The sequence below is a fragment of the Chanodichthys erythropterus genome, chromosome 18 (assembly GCF_024489055.1).
Source record: "Chanodichthys erythropterus isolate Z2021 chromosome 18, ASM2448905v1, whole genome shotgun sequence".
NCBI classification, from domain to species: Eukaryota; Metazoa; Chordata; class Actinopteri; order Cypriniformes; family Xenocyprididae; genus Chanodichthys; species Chanodichthys erythropterus.
In genome coordinates this window covers 6,344,643-6,369,247 of record NC_090238.1, presented here as the reverse complement: position 1 = coordinate 6,369,247, position 24,605 = coordinate 6,344,643, and the positions used below count along the sequence as shown (strand labels likewise).

General features: G+C 36.0%; 1 protein-coding gene across 1 annotated transcript in view; it reads left to right on the top strand.

The window, feature by feature from the left end:
• The window catches only part of kcnk5a (potassium channel, subfamily K, member 5a), a 29,478-nt gene extending 5,096 nt beyond the window's left edge, over window positions 1-24,382 (top strand). Inside the window, exons 2-5 of the mRNA XM_067367729.1 lie at window positions 14,252-14,363; window positions 15,425-15,591; window positions 15,726-15,894; window positions 22,794-24,382. Coding sequence (XP_067223830.1) covers window positions 14,252-14,363; window positions 15,425-15,591; window positions 15,726-15,894; window positions 22,794-23,692 — 1,347 coding nt within the window. The 3' untranslated portion in view covers window positions 23,693-24,382. The remainder of the gene's footprint in view (window positions 1-14,251; window positions 14,364-15,424; window positions 15,592-15,725; window positions 15,895-22,793) is intronic.
• The last annotated feature ends 223 nt before the right edge of the window (window positions 24,383-24,605 follow it).

Sequence of the window (24,605 nt, the reverse complement as noted above, 5' to 3'; positions counted from 1 at the left end):
CCACTCCGCTTTGACACGTTCATGAGCCTTTAATCTTCAGAGGTCTAAATGCAGCAAATTTTGGCATGTACTCCTGCAACCAAAGCTGAATGTCTTTTCCCATGTAACAGTCGTGGTCCCACACCTGCTAAACAATAGACACCCTCTGGCTCTGCCTGCTACAGCTACACCCTAAACTTTTACTATTGGTTGAACTGGAAAGAGATCGACAGATCTGAACAAACCACTCACAATGTTTTGATGGTTGCTGGGAAGGTCAGACTTTCAGGGGAGATTTACCCTCGAATAGTGTACTAATAAGAGTCAATAAACAATAAATGGGTTAAGAGTCAAGGCGATCTATATTTACATAAGTCTTATGTATTTTTACATAAGCCTTTAAGAGTCACCTTTAAACAGCTGGCATGTTCCACTCACAATGACTCATTTCAAAAAGTAATTAAAAGGGTTAATTATCTAAATAAGTCAAACAATACACGGAATACACCCTTATCAAATTGGTATATCTTCCACAATCCAACAACGTACAACCATATAATACACATTAAAAAGCAGAGAAAATCTTTAAACAAACAAAAAAGTCTTCAGTTCATCATATAAAGTGATTAAGTCTCTTCAGAAAATTAGGACAAAACCATTCATATGGATTTAGTTTTATGATCTTTTTATGAACATTTTGAAGCATCAAAGTGTCAGTTGCTTAGCTGTCTATGAAGGGACAGAAAGCTTTCAGGTTTCATCAAAAATATCTTTGTGTTCCTAAGATGAAGTCTTATGGGTTTGGAACGACACGAGGGCAAGTAATTTAATGACAGAGTTTTCTTCTTCTTCTTCTTCTTCTTCTTCTTCTTCTTTTTTTTTTTTTGGGTGAACTAACCCATTAATGGGTCAAATGTTGACGAAAAATATGCGTCTTCAGCTGTTTCCTGAAAACACAGCAGAAGACAGCTTGGGATGAGTCAGGTCATTCCACCAGCATGGAATAGTCAAGGTAAAAAGGTCAGTGAAAGTGATTTTGTGCTTCTTTGGGATGACACCACAAGGCACTGTTCACTTGCAGAACGTAAGCTTCTGGAGGGCACGTACATCTGAAGTAGTGAGTTTAGGTATAAACACTAAATACTGGAGTAATTATGTTGAACATTCAGCTTTGCCAACACAGAAATAAATTGCATTTTAAAACATTCAAACAGAAACAATTATTTTAAATTGTAATAATATTTCACAGTATTACTGTTTTTGATCAAATAAATGCAGCTTTGGTGAGCTGAAGGAACTTCTTTCAAAAACATTAAAAAAATCTTACTGATCCCAAACTTTTGAATGGCTGTGTGTGTGTGTGTGTCTGTGTCTGTGTATATGTATGCGTGTGTGTAAGAAATAAAGTAAGAGAGGCATTGTTAACCCCTGCAACCCCTTCAGCCGTGACTTATTCACCATACAGCACTAGCCTCGAGTACCTTATTGTTTTTATAAAAGTTACCACATAATACAAGTATTAAAGCCAAAAATATGAATCTATGCTACTTTCATAAAGTAAAATCTCATGGAGCTCAAATAAAAACAGACTAGGAACCGTTCTCATATGCTGTTATTACACTATATGTGATTTTCCTCACACAAATACAGCTGCTTATCTCTCAGCATGAGTAAACGTTAGTTCTCTTTAGTTGAGGCTCAGCTGTGTTTTCTGTTGCAGCAAGACTGTCGATTCAGCGTTTTCTTTGATTTAAGTTTGGCCTTCAGTAGCTCTGTAGTGAGCTTTCACACTTATGTCCACTCTCAGACAAGGACGTTATTTTACGTCTCAGTTCAAGGATAATTATTCCTTGAGTTGAGACATAAAATAACATTCTTTTTTACAACCTTCTTTCACTCCCTTTTGCTACTGACTCACTGTTAAAGACAGATTAGCAGATTATCTAATAGCGTAATAACGCAACTTTCACTGAAACTCCTCCATCCCCAACCCCCAAAATGTGGCCACAACTTTTTTTTTTTTTTCTTTATCTGATGTGGCATGTTGGTATATTTACACAAACTATTTAGTGCAGCTCAGTGGTGGCATGAATATGAGTGAAAAATGAAATTTGGAACTAAAACTGCCAGTAGGTGGTGGTAAGTCATGCCTAATGGTTAGAGATTTAGATTTGTAACCCAAAAGTTGCGTGTTCGAGTCTCCGTTCCGGCAGGAAATGAATTAACAGCGCACTCTTCCACTCTTATTACCCACAACTAAGGTGCCCTTGAGCAAGGCACCTAACCCCCAATCACTCACTGGGCGCCGCAGCAAAAATGGCTGCCCACTGCTCTCGGAGTGTGTTCACTGTGTGTGTTTGTGTTCAGTACTCACTGATGTGTGTGTGCACGTGGATGGGCGAAATGTAGAGCACAAATTCTGTATGGGAGACCATACTTGGCTACACATTACGCCACTGTCACTTTATGAACGGGTCACTGAATCCATGGCTCACTCGATTCGTTAAAAACCGTGGATTCATTGAGTAATGAAACCCCACTGTCTGTTGCTCGGAGATGCACAACAGTTCTGCTGTGGCTTTGTTTAAAACTATGTTCATTTGAAAAATAAGGCAAAAATAGACAGTATTGACAGTCTTCTGTCTAAAATGTAACAATATAAACTTCTTGCAATTGTGCAGATATTCAGGGGAAAACGGAACTCTTGCTTGTGTGAAATTGCTAACCTATATCATATGATATGAATGTAAGACAAAAAGCCCAGACAGGGGCATTTTTGCCCACATATCTTGAATTTTAGTGGTATTTTAACTGCATTCTACTTGGCTTCATCACTCAGTCAGTCATTACCCTGCATCATGTTCATACAAACTGCATGCAATATAAGATGAAATACAGGTGTGGCCCAGGACGGGGTGCGTTAGAGCAATAATAATTTTAACACGTTATTTTAATTTAAATCACACCCAATTAAAGCGCTGAATTGACAGTCTTCTTTTTAATGCAAGATGTAAAGGCAAAGATCCAAATATTATTTGCCTTTACGTCATTTAATCCAGATCTAGCCTACTTTCAAATGACCTGAATGTTTAGCCCGGGGCTTGTGAATTTCCCACCTTGTTCAGGATTAGAATAGCATTTCATGTCTTATGCTCAGGCTAGCTCATAACGTCTTAAGTCATCAGTTCAAAATGAAGGAAAACGCAACTGTGATAGGCCCACATGGAATCTATGCATTGTTTTGTGCTGATTTTGGGAGAAAATCTGCTGAATTAAAAAATATATGCAACCGGTACAATTTTGTGATTGAAGGTTGGAAAATTCTACTCGAATCTGCTGAGTTTTCTGTGGGCTTGAATTCAGTGTAGGTCTACTGATTGCATAATTCATTTGCAAAGTGAACAGTCTTTCTGACTAGTCAGCGATTTTTCTCATTTTCCACATGAACACAAAGTCCTGGCCTTTGGTTTTACAGTGTCACTGAGCATGCTTCACCTTCTAAAACTTATAACCCAAATATCCACCTGGGCTTTATAGCTAAGGATGACATCTTGTATTCACACATTGTAACAGATTTTTATAAATGCATTTCAAGTCATAACAAAGAGACAATAAGCAGTTTGCCTGCTAGTTCTTGATATTCACTGGATATTCAAGCGATTGCTTGTCGAATACTCCTGATTAGAACTGTATTTCTGCCATCTTCTTTTTCTTCATTTTGTTTAAGGGCAGTTTTTGTCTTATTTCTGACCTAGCTACCAAACCATGTTATTTTACCTGACCATCAAAAATAAGTTTAGGCAACTTAAAAAATGGCAACCAGCTTTAAAGCATTTTTTTTCTTTAACTTTAATAGCTGTAGTTGTGCCAACTTAGGGTGTGTTTACACTTGGCATGTTTGGTTCGATTAAAATGAACTCTGGTGCGATTGCTCTGTTAGTCCGGTTCATTTGAACATATGTGAACGCTGCCATCCGAACCCTGGTGCGCACCAAACAAGCGGACCAAGACTGCTGAAAAGATGGGTCTCGGTACGCTTCCAAATGAACTCTGGTGCGGTTCGAATGATATATGAACACAACACGGACCAAAGGCATGTTAACGAACCAAAAACGGGAATATGATACCCTAAAAAGTACAGTATCACTCACGCATATCGTTTTTTCTTGTCATAGTTGTGAGTTTGCCCATAACAGGCATCAGACACGTGTCTCCTCACAGCAGATCGTTTATGTGTGTGACGGAGGGATTCCCGCCACTGTTTTGACTCCTTTACACATTTTATAAGCTCTTCACAAGTTCCCAGCTGGCCAAAATACCATCATATGCAGGCTTCGCACACACAACGAGCGCATTTACCTCAGCACACAGCATTGTTTTGGATGTTCGGTAAGTTCCGACCCATCAGGTTGTGAACGTATCCCTATTCCTTTAGGTTCGGTATCTTTTGGTTCGGTAATAAAATTGCCAATCTGAATGCTAATCGGACCAGGACTGAATTTTTTTTTTTTTTTCTTTGGTCTGGACCAAACGAACCGAACTACAAGTGTGAACGCACCCTAATTTTGGAAAGTTAGACTTCATTTCAAGAGTTCATTTGCAAAAAACAGAATTTTTATTTTTATTTTATTTTTTTAAATGGCGTTTTATTAGTTTTTGCAAATTAACTCTTCATTTTAAACTACTCGTCTACTTTAAATTGCTCATTTACAAGCTCAGTGTTTTATTTCACCGATTTCAGCCGCAGCTTCAGCGTCTATTTATAGTGTAGGAGGCATGACGCTTCAGGATCTAGAGAGCGTTTGATTGGACAGAAAATCTGATGAGAAGCTGAAGTGCAGGGTGATGTCATTAAAATCACTGATCCATATTGGCAGAAGTGAGAGACTGTACATTTTGCTTGCATCTTCTAAATGTGAATTTTGAAAAGATGTTTTGGAGCACACTAGCTTATAAATAACAGTAAGGCTAACATATTCAAAATAAAAGCCAAAAAACTTCAATTTTGATTTCAGGAGGACATTAAAATTCAGAATTTTTTTTTTTTTTAACAAAAACTATATGAGACAGGACTAGTTTTCCCAGAGGTCTTCAGAGAAATTTGGGTTTCACAGGAGTACTTTGTGATTTGAATCCTGAATCTGCCATGTTGCACACCAATCTTTCATATGCTATCATATCAATATGGATGATATCCAATGAAAAAATGAAATGAGAAAATTAATAAATAGAGCCAATTTGTATAAACTTTGTATAAACAAATTAGTAAAGACTGCCCATTTTAATATCAGTGTCAGGTAAGATACATGTCTAGGTTTCTCATATATGCTCAGATATGTGAGTTTATTATTAACAATCACTTCTATAAACTCCATGTGAAGTTTATTTGAATATTATTATAACTTTATTTAAACTAAGTAATTCATTAAATAACATGCGTCACGCAAGCACAGATGATCCTCTATAATGCCTACATCTAGAAAACACACACTCCCACCTCTGTAATAAACACAGAGATGTTAGTTCCATCTGAATCAGTAAATCTCATTGAGTTAATAAAACATGTAACGTCCGAATAGGGCTATATACTGTACATTGCTACAGATTTTTTTTTTTTTTTTACTCTCTGCCTGAAACCCTGTTTTAGTCCTTTTTAAATCCCACCTTTCCAAAAAAAAACCCCAGTCTGCTCTAAATTGGTCAGCTGGCCCAGTATGTTATTGATTGGTCAATCTCTTAGGCTTAGAGGCTAGAGCATGTGTTACGGCCCTTACTGTAATCGGGTTTCAGCTTCTGCTCAGGTTTAGGTTTCTGCTTTGAGCAGCTGAACAGTTCCATATCACTTTGCCTAATTATTTCAGTTAAGCTACGTTCACACTACGCTCACACTGACATCTGCATTTACTTACAGGTGTGAGTCTTGAAATATCCCTTTCAAACTGCAGTAGGGTCTTTATGAATGTGCAACGAGAGTCAACCAACCACTGTTCTCTTAACAGTAACCATAGCGACAGTGACCAAATAATATCAAAGATGGCGACTTACATAAAACTGAGAAGTCTTATCACTTTTGACATGATGAGTCTAATCAAGTCGCGAGTTCATCCGTTAAATTTTCATTAATGAACAGCAGCTTTTATATCAGGTGGAGAGCATGTAGAACACAAAACTGATGGGAACAGCTTTGTGAAGAACAGTGACTGGATCTAAACCCTTCAGATGACGCACAGCTCATATCCCCATCGCTGTAAGTTACCGAAATCAAACCTGAAAACCCGCAACACATGGTAGACGTGTTTGTGCAGTGCGGCCCTCTCGCACTGTATGACTTGGCAGAAAACTAGTGGTGCAGCCTGATTCCGTTCACACAGCACATTTTTCTTCGAGAATGCGGTTGTGGATCCTGAAAATGTACGGGTACAAGTTCGGTTATAGAAGGTGGTTGTCACTCCTGTAAATAACCACATTGTGTGTGAACGTAACCATATTAAGGACTCCGATACAGGACTGCATTCTGTTGCTGTGTGAATATGGCCTTATTTCAAAGGTCCATACAGCCTACAACAGGGAAAGAACCAAAACCCACAAGGACACTAATCAAGCAAATAAATATAAAAAGAAAATTGATAAAAATTGCAAATTAATTCTTAGTTTTTCCAACTAAATTACCTTTTATTATCTAATGAAAGCACACTCTCTTTCTTCCGCTGTTTCCCATACAAATGCACACACCGAAACATGCATGCGAACAGGAACTGGCCTGCGACTTTAATAAAATTAGTTTTGCAACTGAAAAGCTAAATGACATTTCTCAATAGAAACACAGTACTTTTGCTTTCCATTTCAACTTTACCCAGCGTAAAAAAGCGTTTATTTTTTGTTTGTTTGCTGGTGAGGTGAGTTGGGCGTGGAGGCCGAGACGTTGTCCTTGCGCAATGGCTTTAGGTGTGTACCAGCTGATAACAGTGAAGAATGTGCTTGTTGTGACAGGGGAGGTGGTAGGCCATGAAAATATTTGATCTGCCTCTTTCATGATCAAGGCTGTCTTGAAACTTTTTAAAAGCGCATTATTTTTTAATTAGTTGATTTGAATGTGCATTGTTGTCTAAAAAATTTGATAAAATCTGGGGCCCTGTCCTTGGGTATCTTTTTAAGAGCTGAAATTTGCTTGAGCATTCATGTAATATGAATAGCTTTACTGTTTTATTCCTTCACTCCATCTTTAATGCTTTTTTAATGTTTGGTTACGTATGTCTTTGTTTTAAGGTGTATATTTGTTTATTGCATCTAGTGCCTGTTTGTGGGGGTGGGTTGTGGGTTTCTTCTTTTTTTGTGTATAGTATATTTTTTGTATACATTTTTGTGAGACTTTCATCTGTTTTATGTATATACTGTAAAAACTGAAGAAAAAAGAAAGTGGCCTTGTGACATTTTGGTGCAATTCACTCCACCCTATGCAGCATCTTCTAAAATTACGATTTCAAAATTGCTAGTTCTTTCAAAGCAAAGCAATCTCTCTGGGGAATAAAGTAAACACCTGACTCTAAAGCATGTAATGAATTTTAAGGAGACAAGTTTACATGTTTTTGGATTCCCCAGAGTAGATGCTGGATATACCATGTTTTGAATGCTTTGTAGGTCATGCCTGCCTGCCTGCATCAGGAGTGATGAGTTGAAGGCATTGATTCAGGATTAGAGATTGGCACTACATCTAAACTCGTGCCTGAGTTCGGCATGAGATTCCTGAGGTAAGAATGTCAGAAGTCAGTGTATCTGCATCTGTGAATATTCAATTAGATATTAAGGTGAAAACAACAATGAAAGTTTCTGACTTTAGTAATATTGCTGTGGACATCATTGATGGAGTTATTGATGAAACACTGGATGTTGAAAAAGTTGATGTGTATGGAATGCACTCTGCAACAAGTACAAGTGGTAATCCAACTGGCAGTTTTAGTGAAAAAGGTTTGGTTGAAAAGGAGCATTTGGAGTTGATCTGCAACAAAATATGTAATGATTAGAGTGGCACGGATGAAGCTTTGTCAGATCAGACTGCAGTGTCTGTGTAGTGTTGACATGAACTCTCCAGAGCTCTCACAACATGATCCCCCACTGTAAACCTTTTCTAGATGACACATTTGGGACCTTTTTCATGATGTTGAGAAATTTGAGAAGTAATTTACAGTACATCAAAAGAATGTGGGATTTGAGCTCCTAAGTGAGAAGAAAAGGTTTTGTTTAAAGAAATTTCAAAAAATGTATAGAAAAGTGGAAAAGAGAGCATGTCAAAAGCTTTGAACTAGCTGACCAATTTCATGCATCACATGTTGTCTCTATTTTTTTTTTTCTTCTCTCTCTCTCAAACTTGCACATGGAAGTTTTATAAGTAGGTTCTCTCAATATTAATGGGAGGGGGATACGCACAAATGTGCATTAATATCTGAAATAATGAGCGCAGAAGCAAAAGAATTTACATGTTATTTTTCTTCAAGAAATGCAGTATTGTAGCTAATGAGGTTGATGGGGAATGTAGTGGAAAGGGTTGTATAGATTAATCCATTAAACAGTTTTGAGTGCAGGAGAGGCAATTTTCTTCTCACCTGATATAAGAGTTACTGTTTTGAGCACAGAAGAACCAATAAATGGTTGTCTTTAAAGCTGTTATTGAGGGGGGTCATTCATATAATAATGTGTATGCACCAAATATAAGGTATGAAAGATTGATGTTTATATGTTTCTTAAACAGGCAATGATTTCTTTTTTCTTCTCTTTTTTTTTTCAATATTGTTTTTATTATCATAGTTAAGTTTCTTCTGAGTATGTGGGTCATATGACTTGGTTCAATGTTTGTTTCTGTTCTCCTTTTGTTTGCCTTTTCTTCAGTAAAAAAAAAAGCAATAAAACTACTACTTTTAATTTGTGAACATTATCTGATGCCGAAAAAGAAAATTCAATCATATGTTGTTCATGCTGTTGTTTAGCACATTTTGAAACATCTGTATCCCCTGAGATACGTTGCCACATTAGGTAAAGTAAAAAGTTTAATCCACATTATTGACAATAAAAATTATTAAAGGTCCCGTTTTTCATGGTTTTTGAAGCTTTGATTGTGTTTATAGTGTGCAATATAACATGTGTTCAATGTTTCGCGTGTAAAAAAACACAGTATTTTTCACATAATTTACTTATCTGTATACCGCTGTTTCCACTGTCATAAAAACGGGCTGATGACTTCCTTGTTCTATGAAGTTCCTCCTTCAGAAATACATAACGAGTTCTGATTGTGCCAGCGGTTCCTGTGTTGTGATTCGACAGCAGCTTAGCTTACAGGTTGTTGTCCATAAACAACGCCTTCTCCAGACAAAGAGGGAACTGCTCCATCTTTCAAGAATAATCTTTGTGCGAATCCGGCATTAAACTGATTGAGATTGAGGAAGCTGTCCTCAGCAAAATGTGCTGCACATAGTTTTACATGTGGATTATAATTTTCGGGAACTGAGTTAAACATAAATTGTAACCATTGAAGTACAGCGTCCCTGGGAAGGCCAAACAAAGGTGATTGGACTGCGGGATGAAAATAACAGCGTTTCGACGACATGGCGACAAACACACTCTACAAACGCAACTCTTGCTCTTCTCCGTGGGAGCGCAACAAGACCACGCCCCCTTTTTGTGTATTCCTGTGGGCGGAGGTTAGTCAAAAAACTGTTTTAGTGACGTCATTAAAGAAGGAAGTAGAGGGATGTAGTCCAAACTGGCCGTTTGATGTAGGCGACTTCTGATAAATAAAATATCTCGCTTGGCATTGAACTTTGAGCTTTAAAATTTTTACAGATTTTATTTATACTCTAACAACAACATTACACACTAACTAAAGTTTGAAACATGGGATCACGAAGAACGGGACCTTTTAATATTCACATGTTATACTGACATTATATTTAGTTGACTACATCTTTGCATTTTCAGCTTGGTTTTTTTTTTTTTGCCGGCTAGAACAGGGGTGTCCAACTCTGCTCCTGGAGGGCTACCATTCTGCAGAGTTTAGCTCCAACTCTAATCAAACACACCGAAACCAACTAAATTAATCCGATTTACTTGGAAATGACAGACATGTGTGTCTGATTAGGAGCTGAATTCTGCAGGACAGTGGCCCTCAAGCCAGAGTTGACCAGCCCAAGGTTGAAGATTAGACGGTTCAACACAAGAAGTTTCTCAGTTTTCGGACACTTAGACATGTCATACATGCAGGATATTTTGCATATTATATTCACATAGCTTTTTTTATACCTCAATAGGGTAACATATACAAATATCAAAAATCATAATATATAAATATCTCAAATTTCTTTGATTTTGTTTCAAAGAAACCATTTCCCATTCTTGCCTGTTTGTGTTAATGATGGGAGTGTCATAGTTGGGGTGAGTGGAATTGTACAGGATATTTTATCAATTGTACTACTGATGAACCTCATATATTCAATCATCATCTTGTTCATCAAAGTTAATAAAAGGCAAATGATCTTGTAGATATATTTAGGGTTAAAAATCTTGATGTGAAATCGGGGATTGTTTTAAGTGCTTATGCAGATGACATCACAGTATTTGTTAATAACACACAAGGATTAAGGTTTTGTCTAATGCACTTTGTGAGAAGAGTTCATCAGCCAAAGTCAGTTAGGACAAAAGTGAAGCTCTGTGGGTAGGTAAAAATCATTCAGAGGATCTTCCACCACTCCCTGACCTTAGATGGGAATTAAAGGGCTTTAAAAAGCAAATATAATTTTTTTTGTGTGTATTATTTGACAACAAAAGGGTATACATACTGTTAAATGACAGTGTACAATACCAACACTGTGTGCAAAGCATAGCCTATGATGTAATTATTTTTAAAACCAGTAACTTAAAAAATAATGCTAATAAAAGAACTAAATAAATAACACTAACATTTCAACATTTCAACTATTCAACCAGCCACTAATCAAAAACTAAAATTTAAAGGTGCCCTAGATTGTTTTTTTACAAGATGTAATATAAGTCCTAGGTGTCCCCTGAATGTGTCTGTGAAGTTTCAGCTCAAAATACCCCATAGATTTTTTTTTATTAATTTTTTTAACTGCCTATTTTGGGGCATCATTAACTATGCACTGATTTTTTTCAGCACGGCCCCTTTAAGAGATGCGCTTCCTCTGCCACACGAGCTCTCGACTATATTACAGCGCATTTACAAAGTTCACACAGCTAATATAACCCTCAAATGGATCTTTACAAGATGTTCGTCATGCATGCTGCATGCATGCATGCTTCGAATTATGTGAGTAAAGTATTTGTTTAGATGGTTACGTGATGATTATGATTCTGTGTGAGTTTGAGGCTGTGCTCTGTGGCTAAAGGTAACATTACACACTGTTGGAGAGATTTATAAAGAATGAAGATGTGTTTATGCATTATACAGACTGCAAGTGTTTAAAAATGAAAATAGCGACAGCTCTTGTCTCCGTAAATACAGTAAGAAACGATGGTAACTTTAACCACATTTAACAGTACATTAGCAACATGCTAATGAAACCTTTAGAAAGACAATTTACAAATATAACTAAAAATATCATGATATCATGGATCATGTCAGTTATTATTGCTCCATCTGCCATTTTTCGCTGTTGTTCTTGCTTGCTTACCTAGTCTGTGCACAGATCCAGCCGTCAATACTGCCTTTCCTTGTCTAATGCGTCGAATGGGCTGGCATTATGCAAATATTGGGGGCGTACATATTAATGATCCCGACTGTTACGTAACAGTCGGTGTTATGTTGAGATCCGAGTGTTTTCCGGAAGTCTTTTAAACAAATGAAATTTACATAAGAAGGAGGAAGCAATGGGGTTTGAAACTCAATGTATGTCTTTTCCATGTACTGAACTCTTGTTATTCAACTATGCCGAGGTAAATTCAAATTCTGATTCGAGGGCACCTTTAAGATGCATATGGTACGAGAATGCACCCTACAGGCTACAAACATTTCTGGGAGTACTGAAGAAACATGAGAAAAAAATCACCTCCTACTGTACTTCTTCAGACAAACACTGACAGTCCAACCTTATATTCCTAAAAAAAAAAGAGAGATGTTGAAAATGCAACGTTGCATAGTGTGATGTTCATTTTTTCCAGAAGTTGTGGTAAACCACCCAAAGAACACAATTCATGCCCACATCCATCAAAATGCTGACTAAAAAGCTTCTTCAGTTTTCGAGCAAGGCTACTTGTGTGTACAACTTCTTTGTACAGCCTTGTCATGCTTATGCAACAGTCCTTGTACTTCTCAAGTTGTAAAAGATCAGCTGAAGTTTTTTCTGATATATATTCTTGGCAAAATGGCTGAGTGTAAACTCTGAAAAGGGCAGAGACCGACATTCTATTAAAGGGGGTATATGTAAATATTTTCATGTATTGATAGTTTTTGCCCGGAAAAAATAATATGCGTAATATCATTGGGCCTGCTGCACCCATGGTACGGCAGCAAAGTTCCTTGATTATTACGCCGGAATGAGAGTATAGTTCATAGCCATGTCGGCCTAGAAAATCACAACTTTTAATTTTCCGTTGTTTTTAGTACACAATGTAACTATAGAATAGTCAAGTTTTAAATCAAAAAAATATGTAAACTCTTTGGTCATTTTTGAGCGAGATGCTAACGGTCTAATCAGATTCAATGAACTATGCTAAGCTATGCTAAAAGTGGTACCGCCAGACCCAGAGATCGGCTGAATGGATTCGAAAATGGTAAAACTCAACTGTTTAACTCTAGGGGAGTTGGTAAATGAGCATGTTTTCAAAAAAAGTGAAGTATTCCTTTTAAAGTGTGAAGTATAGTATAGACATATCCAATGCCATATGTTCAAAGGCAAATATGGGCTAAAAGGCAGAGAGTCAAGACTAAGAATAGATTTGACACTAGAATATGGGTTACTGTCAGGGTCATTCTGAATCAGGAATATGGCCAGGATAAATGCCATGGTCCATAACTGAGTCAGGAATAGGGCCACAATCAGTGTTTCAAGGTTAGACTAGGGCCAGGATAAGGATGAGAGTCCCTGTCTGAATCAGGAATAGGGCCAGGATGAGAACCAGGTACATGTCAGTATTCAGTATTGGAGACAAGTCTAGGGCCAGAACTAGTCTATGGGTCCAGACTAGACCCAGGGTGAGTCAGAAGAGCCAATATCATTTGAAAATGGTTTTTGAAAAATAAGTTGTAAAATCTTGCAAGGTAGAAAATGCAAACTCCACACTGACCTCCTGGTTCAAGGACTCAAACCAGGTACCTTTTTGTTGAGAGGTAATAGTGCTACCCACTGAGCCACTGTGCCACCCTCGACTGCATTTGGTTTTATATATTTAAATGGTACATTGAGCATGGCAGCTTGAGGCTGTCTGCACTGGGGGAAAAAGGCATTTTGTTTGGTAGCTGAAGTACGTCAGAAAGAGAGCAGGGCATCAGTTTACTGTCGGTGACTCGTCTTCTCGCACTACATCCAGAGTGTAGACAAAATACATTATAATTGGTTCTATTGGCTTTTGTCGCATCAATTTGCACCGCTTACATCTGGTATAAGATGGAGCACATTCTACAGAGATATTCAAATGAGGACTGAGGTACTGCTAGAAATGTCACCCACATTTTAAAACACAGCTGGCTTGTTCGAAATATTGCGAATGCGAGTTTTTATGACACCTTGCTTTAAGGGGATCTCATCTATGTGTGTGGCAGCAGAAGAATGTCTTGTTATTGCTAAAAACAAACATAGACATGCAATGAGCAAACCTACTTAGTTGTCAGATCCAAGCTGTATAAATGTTTACTCCCTAATTTTACATGCAAGGTCTCAGAGGAGAGATAGAGTCTTGTTTAAGTAAGTGTTTTTCTGTATAATAATTGCACTCAACAGATTCTTTTATCTGTGATTAAGGGACATATTAATCCTTGTTCACTAAATATCTATGACATCTTTGCATGATCTAAGCTCAGATCCATCATAGAGAAACTTTTATTTAAGGTATGGCCCACTCATGTCCTAGAGACAGATGACATTTTGGCAATGGCAGGCTCATCAGCATTCTCAGGGGGCTGCTGATAACATCACTGGCTTGAGAGGATATAAGCTCTGGTCTCAGACATAACATATCCACATGCTTCTCTAGAAAATTGTCTTGGTGTCATACTGTATTCAAATTGAATGTGTGGCTGTTTTCATCAGTTTGTTTAATTTTGAAATAGGTGGTGTCTGATGCTGCAGGACAAGGCATCACCATCACAGGGGACAAAGCCTTCAACAACTGGAACTGGCCCAATGCCGTCATCTTCGCAGCTACAGTTGTCACAACTATAGGTAAGGATCTGGTCCATTTAAGCAGTAACTTGGAGAAATACAAAAAGTTGGGACACTGTACAAATTGTGACTAAAAACAGAATGCAATGAAGTGGAAGTTTCAAGTTTTAATATTTTGTTCAGAATACAACATAGATGACACATCAAAAGTTAAAACTGAGAAAATGTATCATTTTAACGGAAAAATTAGTTGATTTTAAATTTCATGGCATCAGCACATATCAAAAAAGTTGGGACAAGGCCATGTTTACCACTGTGTGGCATCCCCTCTTCTTCCTTGACCCTTACGCACAGAGATTGTTCCAGATTCTCTGAATCTTTGGATGATATTATGCACTGTAGATGATGATAACTTCAAACTCTTTGCAATTTTTCTCTGAGAAACTCCTTTCTGATATTGCTCCACTATTTTTCGCTGCAGCATTGGGGGAATTGTTGATCCTCTGCCCATCTTGACTTCTGAGAGACACTGCCACTCTGAGAGGCTCTTTTTATACCCAATCATGTTGCCAAGTGACCTAATAAGTTGCAAATTGGTCCTCCAGCTGATCCTTATATGTACATTTAACTTTTCCGGCCTCTTATTGCTACCTGTCCCAACTTTTTTGGAATGTGTAGCTCTCATGAAATCCAAAATGATCAATATTTGGCATGCCATTTCAAAATGTCTTACTTTCAACATTTGATATGTTATCTATATTCTATTGTGATTAAAATATAAGTTTATGAGATTTGTAAATTATTGCATTCTGTTTTTATTCACAATTTGTACAGTGTCCCATTTTTTTTTTTTTTTTGGAATCGGGTTTGTAATTAACAATTAACACAAATAATTTATAATAAATTGTTATTTTTATATCCCATTATTCAGAGTCTTTCAGGCATATCCCTATATATCCTTACAAACAAGGTTTCAGTACAGTGATTTTGTTTGTTTGCTTAATACTCTGTGAAATACTTGTAAGCCATGTGCAAAAAGATAGAACATCAAAGTAATGAGATAACAGTTTATAGTAAATACAATGTATCAGTTTTCACCAAAAAATGGTTTCTTTCCACAGGTTATGGAAATATTGCACCCAAAACACCTCAAGGGAGGGTTTTCTGTATATTTTATGGTCTGTTTGGAGTGCCGCTGTGTTTCACCTGGATCAGTGAACTTGGAAAGTTTTTTGGTGGAAGAGCTAAACACCTTGGGCGATATCTTACTAAGAAAGGAGTAACATTGGTAAGGAGCAACCACACACAGGCATTGTATTGTAATATAATAATTAATAGCTATGAGAACTTCTTATTGCATTTTGAAAATCTATAAGCTTGTTCTTTTCTTTTTCTCTTTCTTTTTTTTTTGGCCTCTCAAAGCGGAAAACTCAATTCACCTGCACAGCTGTCTTTCTGTTATGGGGTGTGCTGGTCCATTTGGTGATTCCTCCATTTGTATTCATGTCTCAAGAAGGCTGGACCTATATCGAGGGCTTGTATTTTTCTTTTGTCACTCTGACAACTATTGGTTTCGGTGATCTTGTAGCAGGTGGGTGTCTTAGTTGTTAACTGCTTTTTATCACATTCATCTGGGAATGCAATGTGCACCATTTCACCAGATTTGTAATGCGAATAGAATAGAATTACACAGGGCAAATATTGCTCCTTAACAGGAAAGTTGATTTCTAGCCCTGCTAGCAACATGTTAAAAGATAGTACCGACATGATAGTACAAGTCATGTTAACAGCATGTTAGAACCATGGTAGCAGTGCATTAAATCATGTTAAAAACATGAAAGCTTTGTTAAAACTTACTAACAAATGTGTTGTTAACAACATGATCATGCTAGTAGTATGCTAAAACATGCAAGTATTAGGCAAAATCATGTTAGCAGTGTGTTAAAACATCTTAAAACAAATTGGCAAGTTATGAAAATGTTAACATGTTAAATAATGCTAGCAATGTGTTATAACGTGATAGAAACATGCCAAAATGTTAAATCATACTAACGTGTTTCAAAATTTGTAGAATTAAACGGTTACAATCTTTAGAGAACGTTCTGCAAATAAAAACTTTCTGTACATACAGTAAATCTTAAGATTAAACAGCTAAATATTAATAAGGCATTCACATTCATGCATTCAGTAGATCGACAAAATAATTTAAATGCTAATATAGCTAGTTTAACTTGTCAACTTATAAATAGAAAGAAACATTGACTAAATAAAACTCAAATATACACTGATATTTTTACGGAAGAGGATTAGGGCCAAGCAATAATAAAAAAATAAAACCATCTCGAGATTAAAGTTGTTAAATTTCGAAAAAAAACTCGTTAAATTTCGAGAAAAAAGTCGAGATAAAATGTTGAGAATAAAGTCAAGTTACGAGAAAAAAGTTGTTAAATGACGAGAACAAATTTGTTAAATTATGAGAAAAATGTCGAGATAAAATGTTGAGAGTAAAGTCATTAAATTAACTAATTTATTCTCGTAATTTAACGACTTTTTTCTTGTAATTTAATGACTTTATTCTCGTAATTTAATGACTTTATTCTCAACATTTCATCTAGACTTTTTTCTCGAAATTTAACATTTTTCTCATAATTTAACGAATTTGTTCTCGTAATTTAACAAGTTTTTTCTCGTAATTTAATGACTTTATTCTCAACATTTGATCTCGACTTTTTTCTCAAAATTTAACGAGTTTTTTTCTCGAAATTTAACAAGTTTATTCTCAACATTATATTTTGACTTTTTTCTTGAAATTTAACGAGTTTTTTCTCATAATTTAATGAGTTTATTCTCAACCTTTTTCTCAAAATGTAACGAGTTTTTTCTCGTAATTTAACGATTTTTTTCTCAAAATTTAACAACTTTATTCTCGAGATGGTTTGGCCCTAATCCTCTTCCATATATATTTTGTACCAAAAAAGTATGACTTTATTTTCAGTGGGACACAGAAAGTCATTAAAAAAATATTGCTTATATTTGCATACATCTAATTTGGTCATGCAAAATATTAAGGTGTTTAGAGCAAAACATCTGAGCACCTGTGACAGTGGAATTTGTAGTTGCAGAGAAAAGCCACACGTGTATCAGAAACAGAGAAAAAGTTATCATAGTTTCTCTCTCTCTCTCTCCTACAAACACAGCACAATAGGTATTGGAATGTCTGAAAAGTGGCGTAATCTGTGATTGTTGGCATTGGTCAGCGTCTGTTGGTGCAGTGTGAATTACCATTAACTGTTATGCTACACTTGTTTTGATACCTTTTGTTTTATTTTCATGTTTTATAAATCGTTTGAATTGCTTGTGTTATTTGCTTACATTTGATTCATGATAATCTTGCGTTATTAAGCATTCAATCCCCAGCAATGGACATGGAGCCGTAATTTGAATATGACGCTGTTTAAGGAACAGCCATGAATGTTTCAGGCATTTCAAATGTATCTGACTGCATATGCTTGAAGAAGAAATGATGTAGGAGACGATGCAGATGTGCTGGAGTCTTAGTTCAACTTAAAGGGTTATAAATTATCCCATAATTTACTCACCCTCAAGCCATCAGGTGTGACTTTCTTCTTTCAGCCAAACACAATCAGAGTTATATTAAAATATATCCTGACTATTCCCAGCTTTATAATGGGAGTGAAGAGTAACCGTGATTTTTGAAGTCCAAAAAAAGCACATCCATCAATCATAAAAGTAATCCACACAGCTCCAGGGGGGTTAATAAAGTCCTTCTGAAGCACAGTGATGCTTTTGTGTAAGAAAAATATCCATATTTATATCTTTATAAACTAGAAACACTGGCTTCTGTACACAAGTCTAGTGTCTGTTTGAAGTGTAAGAGGCGTCTGCTCTTAACTAAGCTTACGTTACATCCTACATCATACGCTGGAACTCGCCTCTCGTCAACGTGCGGACGGACGTTACCGAAGCTAGAGATTATAGTCTATAAAGTTATAAATATGGATATTTTTCTTACAAAAACACATGGCCAGAACATATTTAAATATATCTTTGATTGTTTTTGACTGAAAGAAGAAAGTCGTATACACCTAGGGATGGCTTGAGGGTCAGTAAATTATGGTATAATTTTCATTTTGGGGTGAACTAACCCTTTAAGAAATTGAGGAACCTGTCCAGTGGAGTAAGATCGTGATGGTGTCACTGCTTTCCTATCTTATACCCATTTTTCTTGTTACATCAGTACCTTTGTCTTGGACAATACTGAGAGGGACCAGTGGTTCACTCAAATTTGTGTCCTGTGAAAAAAGTAAAAAGTGTCATTTCTTCTAATCATCTTGAGTCGACTACAGTGCATATGGCCTTGATAAATGCACGATCAGTTGCCAACAAAACATTTATTTTAAATTATTTTTTATGTAACACATGGATTGGACTTTGAGGCATGGTTAAATGGTGCTGACATAAGCCCTCTTGCTGAACTCTTACCCTCTAGGTGTAATTTTTTTTAAGTACCTTGAGGACTACTCATCGGGGTGGAGGTTTGGCTGCAATTTTTATTAAGTGCAAGTTATTGCCTGTTGAAAGTTTCAAAAGTTTTGAAGTTTACTGAAGTTTGAAGATACAACAAGAATTTTCTAGATGAAATTTGAGTTTTTATCTGTGGGGGTTCCATCTGCAGATTGGATTTTGATCCTGACTGATTTTTATATAATATGTTTGTTTGTCCTTGTAAACCTATGATCAAAGATTTTTTGATTCTTTTCATTTATTTCAATGGGTCTCTGAACCAACACATGATCATGATCATATTTTGGTGTTTTCTTTTGGGATAAAATCTATGACTTGTGCATTTTTAATGGCTTTTAGTACTAAGGCGTTATCTCCTCCTATTGAGTCTACAACTTTGCCTTCTATAGGACTTGAGGAATTTATAAATTCTTTCAGTCATGTCTGTTCAGATCTTGGATAATGTTGCACCTTTTAAAATGATAAATCAAAGAGTGAAGGAACAACCGTGGTTAAATGATGTTACTAGAAATCTTTGTCGTCATGCATAAGTGAGTTTAAGATAATTTGCAAGTATCTTATGATATTTTAGAGAATTTAACAGCATTTTGATTGTTTGCGAATTTTACCAGAAAAAAGTAAATAACCCAAATGCTTTGTTATAGCTATATAAGGCACTGAGTCCATCTAGTAACATCAGAGGTGTAAAGTACTTGAGTAATGATGTAATTAGTTACTGTACTTGAGTATCTTTTTTGTAGTTGTACTGAGTATCAAAGATATTGGCAACTGTTACTCTCTACTTGACTATATTTTTGAGCAAGTAAGTGTACTTTTTACTCCACTACATTTGTGATAACCCAACTTTTTCTGCAGCAGTTAGTTTCTGATATAAAGAAGCGATATCACCATCTAAGGGCATATTTAACTCACCCAAAACTTGTCAATAAGGATACTTTACGTGAATGTGCGTGCATTAGCAGGTAGTTGCTGATCGCAGATGTTTTATTTATTAGATGAGGAAATTGACTGCAGCTGGTGATGAGGCTCAAACCAGCACATACAGTAGACTTTGACTATTTAATTTGACTTAACATTGTTTTATTTCTCCACTATATTGACCTTTCTGATGGATATTGTTTTACCTAAGGCCTTTCTGTGCACTTGAGCTCAACTTAGACTTGAGAGTTTGTAGACATTTAAAAGGTTATACCCATATATATGGGTTGTGTCGACCTTGATTTATTGCAGTATTGAAGTGTTTTATTTTGATTTTAGAAAATAAACTTAATTTTTCATCTTACAAATCAATTTTTATTTTCACCGGCATGTCTCTCAGGACTAGTGCATCTCTGAGCCTACATTCAGCATGAGTAAAACACTTAAGTACTGTTAAATTCAGATATTTTAAGACTTTGAATTGGTTACTTGTAACTTGTAGTGGAGACATTCAATGTAAGGTATCAGTACTTTTACTCAAGTATGGTTTTCAGGTACTCTTTACACATCTGAGTAATGTTTTCTCTTCCCCGTCCAAGGATTTTTTTATTTTTATTAATTTATTTATTGACCAAGTCAAATAAATAAAAGGTCAAATATTTCACCAGTAGGGAACATTGTAGTTGAAGAAATGAATCCTTCACATTGCTTGAGTAAATTTGAATTCATTTCCTTAGCTCAGTTGAAAGATATATTATGTTTAAAGCCGATGACCTCATTCTATGATATTCTTCCATCGCAACTATTTAAGGAGATCATTGACATTTTAGTCCTACTATTTTATCGATTATTAATTATTTATTTTATGGCACTGTACCATGAGGATTTAAGCAGGCCTTTGTTGAGCCCGGATCCACAGGAATTTAAAAACTTCATGACTATTTCAAATATTACTTTTAAGAATAAAATCTTAGAGAACGTTGTTCATAATCAGCAAGCTGATTTTATTTATTTATTTATTTTTAACCTTAAATATTATGGATATTTTTCAGTCTGTATTTAGAATTAAACCTAGCTCAGACTCAGTTTAGAGATTATGTCGGTATCATGGGTGTGGCCCTTAACCGGTTCTCTTCTTATCTGCTGGACAGGACATGCTTAGTTAAGATTGGAAACTCTGTTTCTGCATCAGCAACTATCTCTTGGGGGGTCCCGCAAAGTTAAATGGTCCAACTCTGTTATCTCTATATATGCTGCCCCTGGGTACATTTTTAGGAAATATAAAATTAATGATCATTTATATGCTGATGATTTGCAATTATACTTTCCTTTAGGCTTCCTTGAGGTAAAGAGGTAGTTGGCAAGTAATTTCCTTGGCAAGTACTTCGATTCCAATCTCTGTTTTGATCAACATATAAACTGATTTGTGAAAGCTTTTTTTTTTTTTTTTGGTAAGAAAATTGTCTAAACTGAAACCTATTCTGTTGCGCATGGTTTTATTTCCACATGGCTGGATTATTGTAATGCTTTGTGAATAAAGGCATAAGTGATGCCTTGGTTGCACACCTTCATTATGTCCAAAATGCCACAGCAAGACTTTTAATAGCAGGAAAAGGAATCATATAACACCTGTATTGAAAGCTCTTCATTGGTTACCTGTAAAATACAGAATACAATACAAGGTGTCAATGTTTGTTTACAACACACTGCATGGTCAGGCTCCAAAGAATATAAAAGATACAGTTGAGCTCAAAAGTTTACACACCCCTTGCAGAATGCAAAAATGTTAATCATTATAACAAAATAAAGAAGGATCATGAAAAATTGCATGTTATTTTTCTGTACTGTCCTAAATAAACTATTTCTCATAACAGATGTTTACATAAAGTCCACAAGACAAAAAAATAGCTGAATTTATAAAAATGACCCAGTTCAAAACTTTGCATACCCTTGATTCTTAATACAGTGTGTGGTTTCCTGGATGATCCATGTGGCATTTTGTTTTATGGTGGTTGTTCTTGAGTCCCTTGTTTGTCCTGAGCAGTTAAACTGAGCTCTGTTCTTCAGAAAATCCAAAAAAAAATTTTCCTTACATATTTTGCATATTTGAACTCTTTCCAGCAGTGACTGTATGATTTTGAGATTCATCTTTTCACACTGAGGACAACTGAGGGACTCAAACTCAACTATTAAAAAATGTTCAAACATTCACTTATGCTCCAGAAGGAAACATGGTGCATTAAGAGTCCAGGGTGAAAACTTTTTGAATTGGATGAACATGATAAATTGTACTTTTTCTCTTCTGGGAAACATGTAAGCATCTTCTGTAGCTTCTGAAGGTCAATACCAAAAAAAAAAAAAAAAAATATATGATCTTTAATCAAAATAAGAAAAACTTGCACATCATCATCTTGTTCAAAAGCTTTCACCCTTATTTTGTTAAAATGACTAACATTTTTGCATATTCTGCAAGGGGTATGTAAACTTTTGAGCTCCATGTTAATCTACTACCAATCTCAAAGACTCTTGCATTTTGAAAGTGCTTTATGAATAAAATTTGAGATGAGGTTGAGGTGTAAAATTTGTCCATGACTTAACATTTTTGATACTGATGTGTGAATGTTTTGCACCACGTTCACTGATTCGCAGAATAGAATTTGTGCATCTGCAATGAAAAATGAGAAGTGTAACTTTTGTGATGTATTTGTGGGAGAGAGAAAGAATTACATGTTTGCAACTCCTAAAACATTTTTTCTCTATGACTCGAATTTACTGATACACGTGTGATACACGAAAGTTCTGATGAACTTTAGTTCACTAGTTCTTAAGAGATGCACAAATAGCCATATTATGCAGTATATCCAAGTGTACATTTTTTCATACAAGGAAGCATGCATTTATAAAACTATAAATATAAAGAATATAACATTTCCAACACTGAAACTAAAGGAAATGGCTTCAAAAGTTTTTTGATTGATTGTGATATCAATTTGCAAACTTTTTTTTCTCTCTCTGTATTTTGTTTAGGTGTTGATCCCAATGTTGAATACCTTCCTCTCTATCGCTACTTTGTGGAGGTGTGGATCTATCTTGGTCTGGCATGGCTCTCTCTATTCTTCAACTGGAAGGTGCGCATGGTTGTGGAGGCTCACAAAGCTCTAAAGAAGCGCCGTAAAAGGCGCAAACTTTCTCTGGATGAGTTACAGTGCATCAAGGAAGGTCACAAGACCCTACACCTGCCACCAGCTCCTAATGATGTCAACATCTTCAGCTTCCTGTCCAAGAAAAAAGAAGGTTACAGTGACTTAATCAAGCAGATAGGTGTCGAGAAGGAAGGAGAAGATCAATGTGTCAGCTCCCTCACTGGTAGCAAGAATAAAGCACCAAAACGCTCAAAGAGCTGCAGTGATTCTCTTTCAACAAACAGAAACACCATCCTCAGTTTAGACCGTTCACCTCGACAGAAGCGCCGCTATAGCTTGAGTGACAGATTTACTGTAGCCCTCTCAAAATCCAAGGGTTACCTTCTTGATCAAGGGGAATGTCTTCTCATGAATGAAATGCATGACTCTTCGAGAATGTATGAGAATCAGTTGGACAAGGACGCAGGAGAGAACCACGAAGGTCTCGACCCTGGAGGCTGCAGTAATGGCCGAATCGCATGGGAATCCAAAGGTTACCAGATCCATATGTTTCCCAATGCCAACATCACCTTCATCGATGAGGAGAATTTGCTAAACAACAACCTGGAGGAGGATGATAATGACTTAATGCCCAAGTATTCAACTTCAGACGAGACAGATTTTCGAAAGGAACGGGGCTCTGAATCCGAGACCTCCATATTCACCACAGATGGGCTGGACCATAACCACTCCTATGAGCAGCTGGCGGAAGAGTATTCCAAAGAGGACAACACTGACATTTGATCTCATAATAGGATTTGGTCTTCTGTCTTAAACCTTAGTAATGTTTTTCTATCATGAACTTGAAATGATGGTGTAAACTATAAAAATAGAAGTTATTACTCTCAACCAATTTCAATCTGTCTTCAAATGTGAGTAGCATTATACAAGTTTAATGTGATTTTTACAAATTAGAATTTCTTTTTTTAAGTATTTTGCAATACAAAACAGACTTAAGAGTCTTTGAATTGACATTTAAATTAAAAGCCAATTTTATAAATGAACAAACTATCTGCAGCTGTTGGCATACAGACTTAGAGATGTATATCAATAGTTGACTAATTTTGCAGTGGCTCTAGACTTGATTAGGTTTTTATTTATTGTATAGCATAGAAATAAAATTAGACAATTTAGTTTTCCACCTAAATTGTCTAAACTGCAGGGGTCTCAGATTCACTGTAAATCAGTTCACTTACATTATAGATTATAGATGGTATGCATGTTTTTTTCACCATATTGGTGATTGTTTTAAGATAAAAAATAATAAAAAGCTTCATCCTTATTGGATGTTAAACCAAATTTTTCCAAAGTTTTCCATTTTAGCCCAAAATATTGTTTTGGGTAACCATCTTTGCCTGTTATTTTTAACTTGAGATTTATTTAAAATGGTATTCTTTTTTTTTTTTTTTTTTTTACATTGTGATTTTTTTTTTTTTTTTTCAAGTCTTTTGTTTATGCAGACATTGTTTTAATGTTCATGAAATGTTGATAACTCCTATCCAAAGATGATCTCATTATTTGTGGTTTTCTGAACCGTTAATATTGTCGATATGATGATATGATCTGCACTCCGTTGGCCTTCCTCAGTGTGTCTCTGTCAAGTCAAGTAGATGGTAGTTGAATCGGTTGACATAAAAGGTTATGAGTAACCCATTAT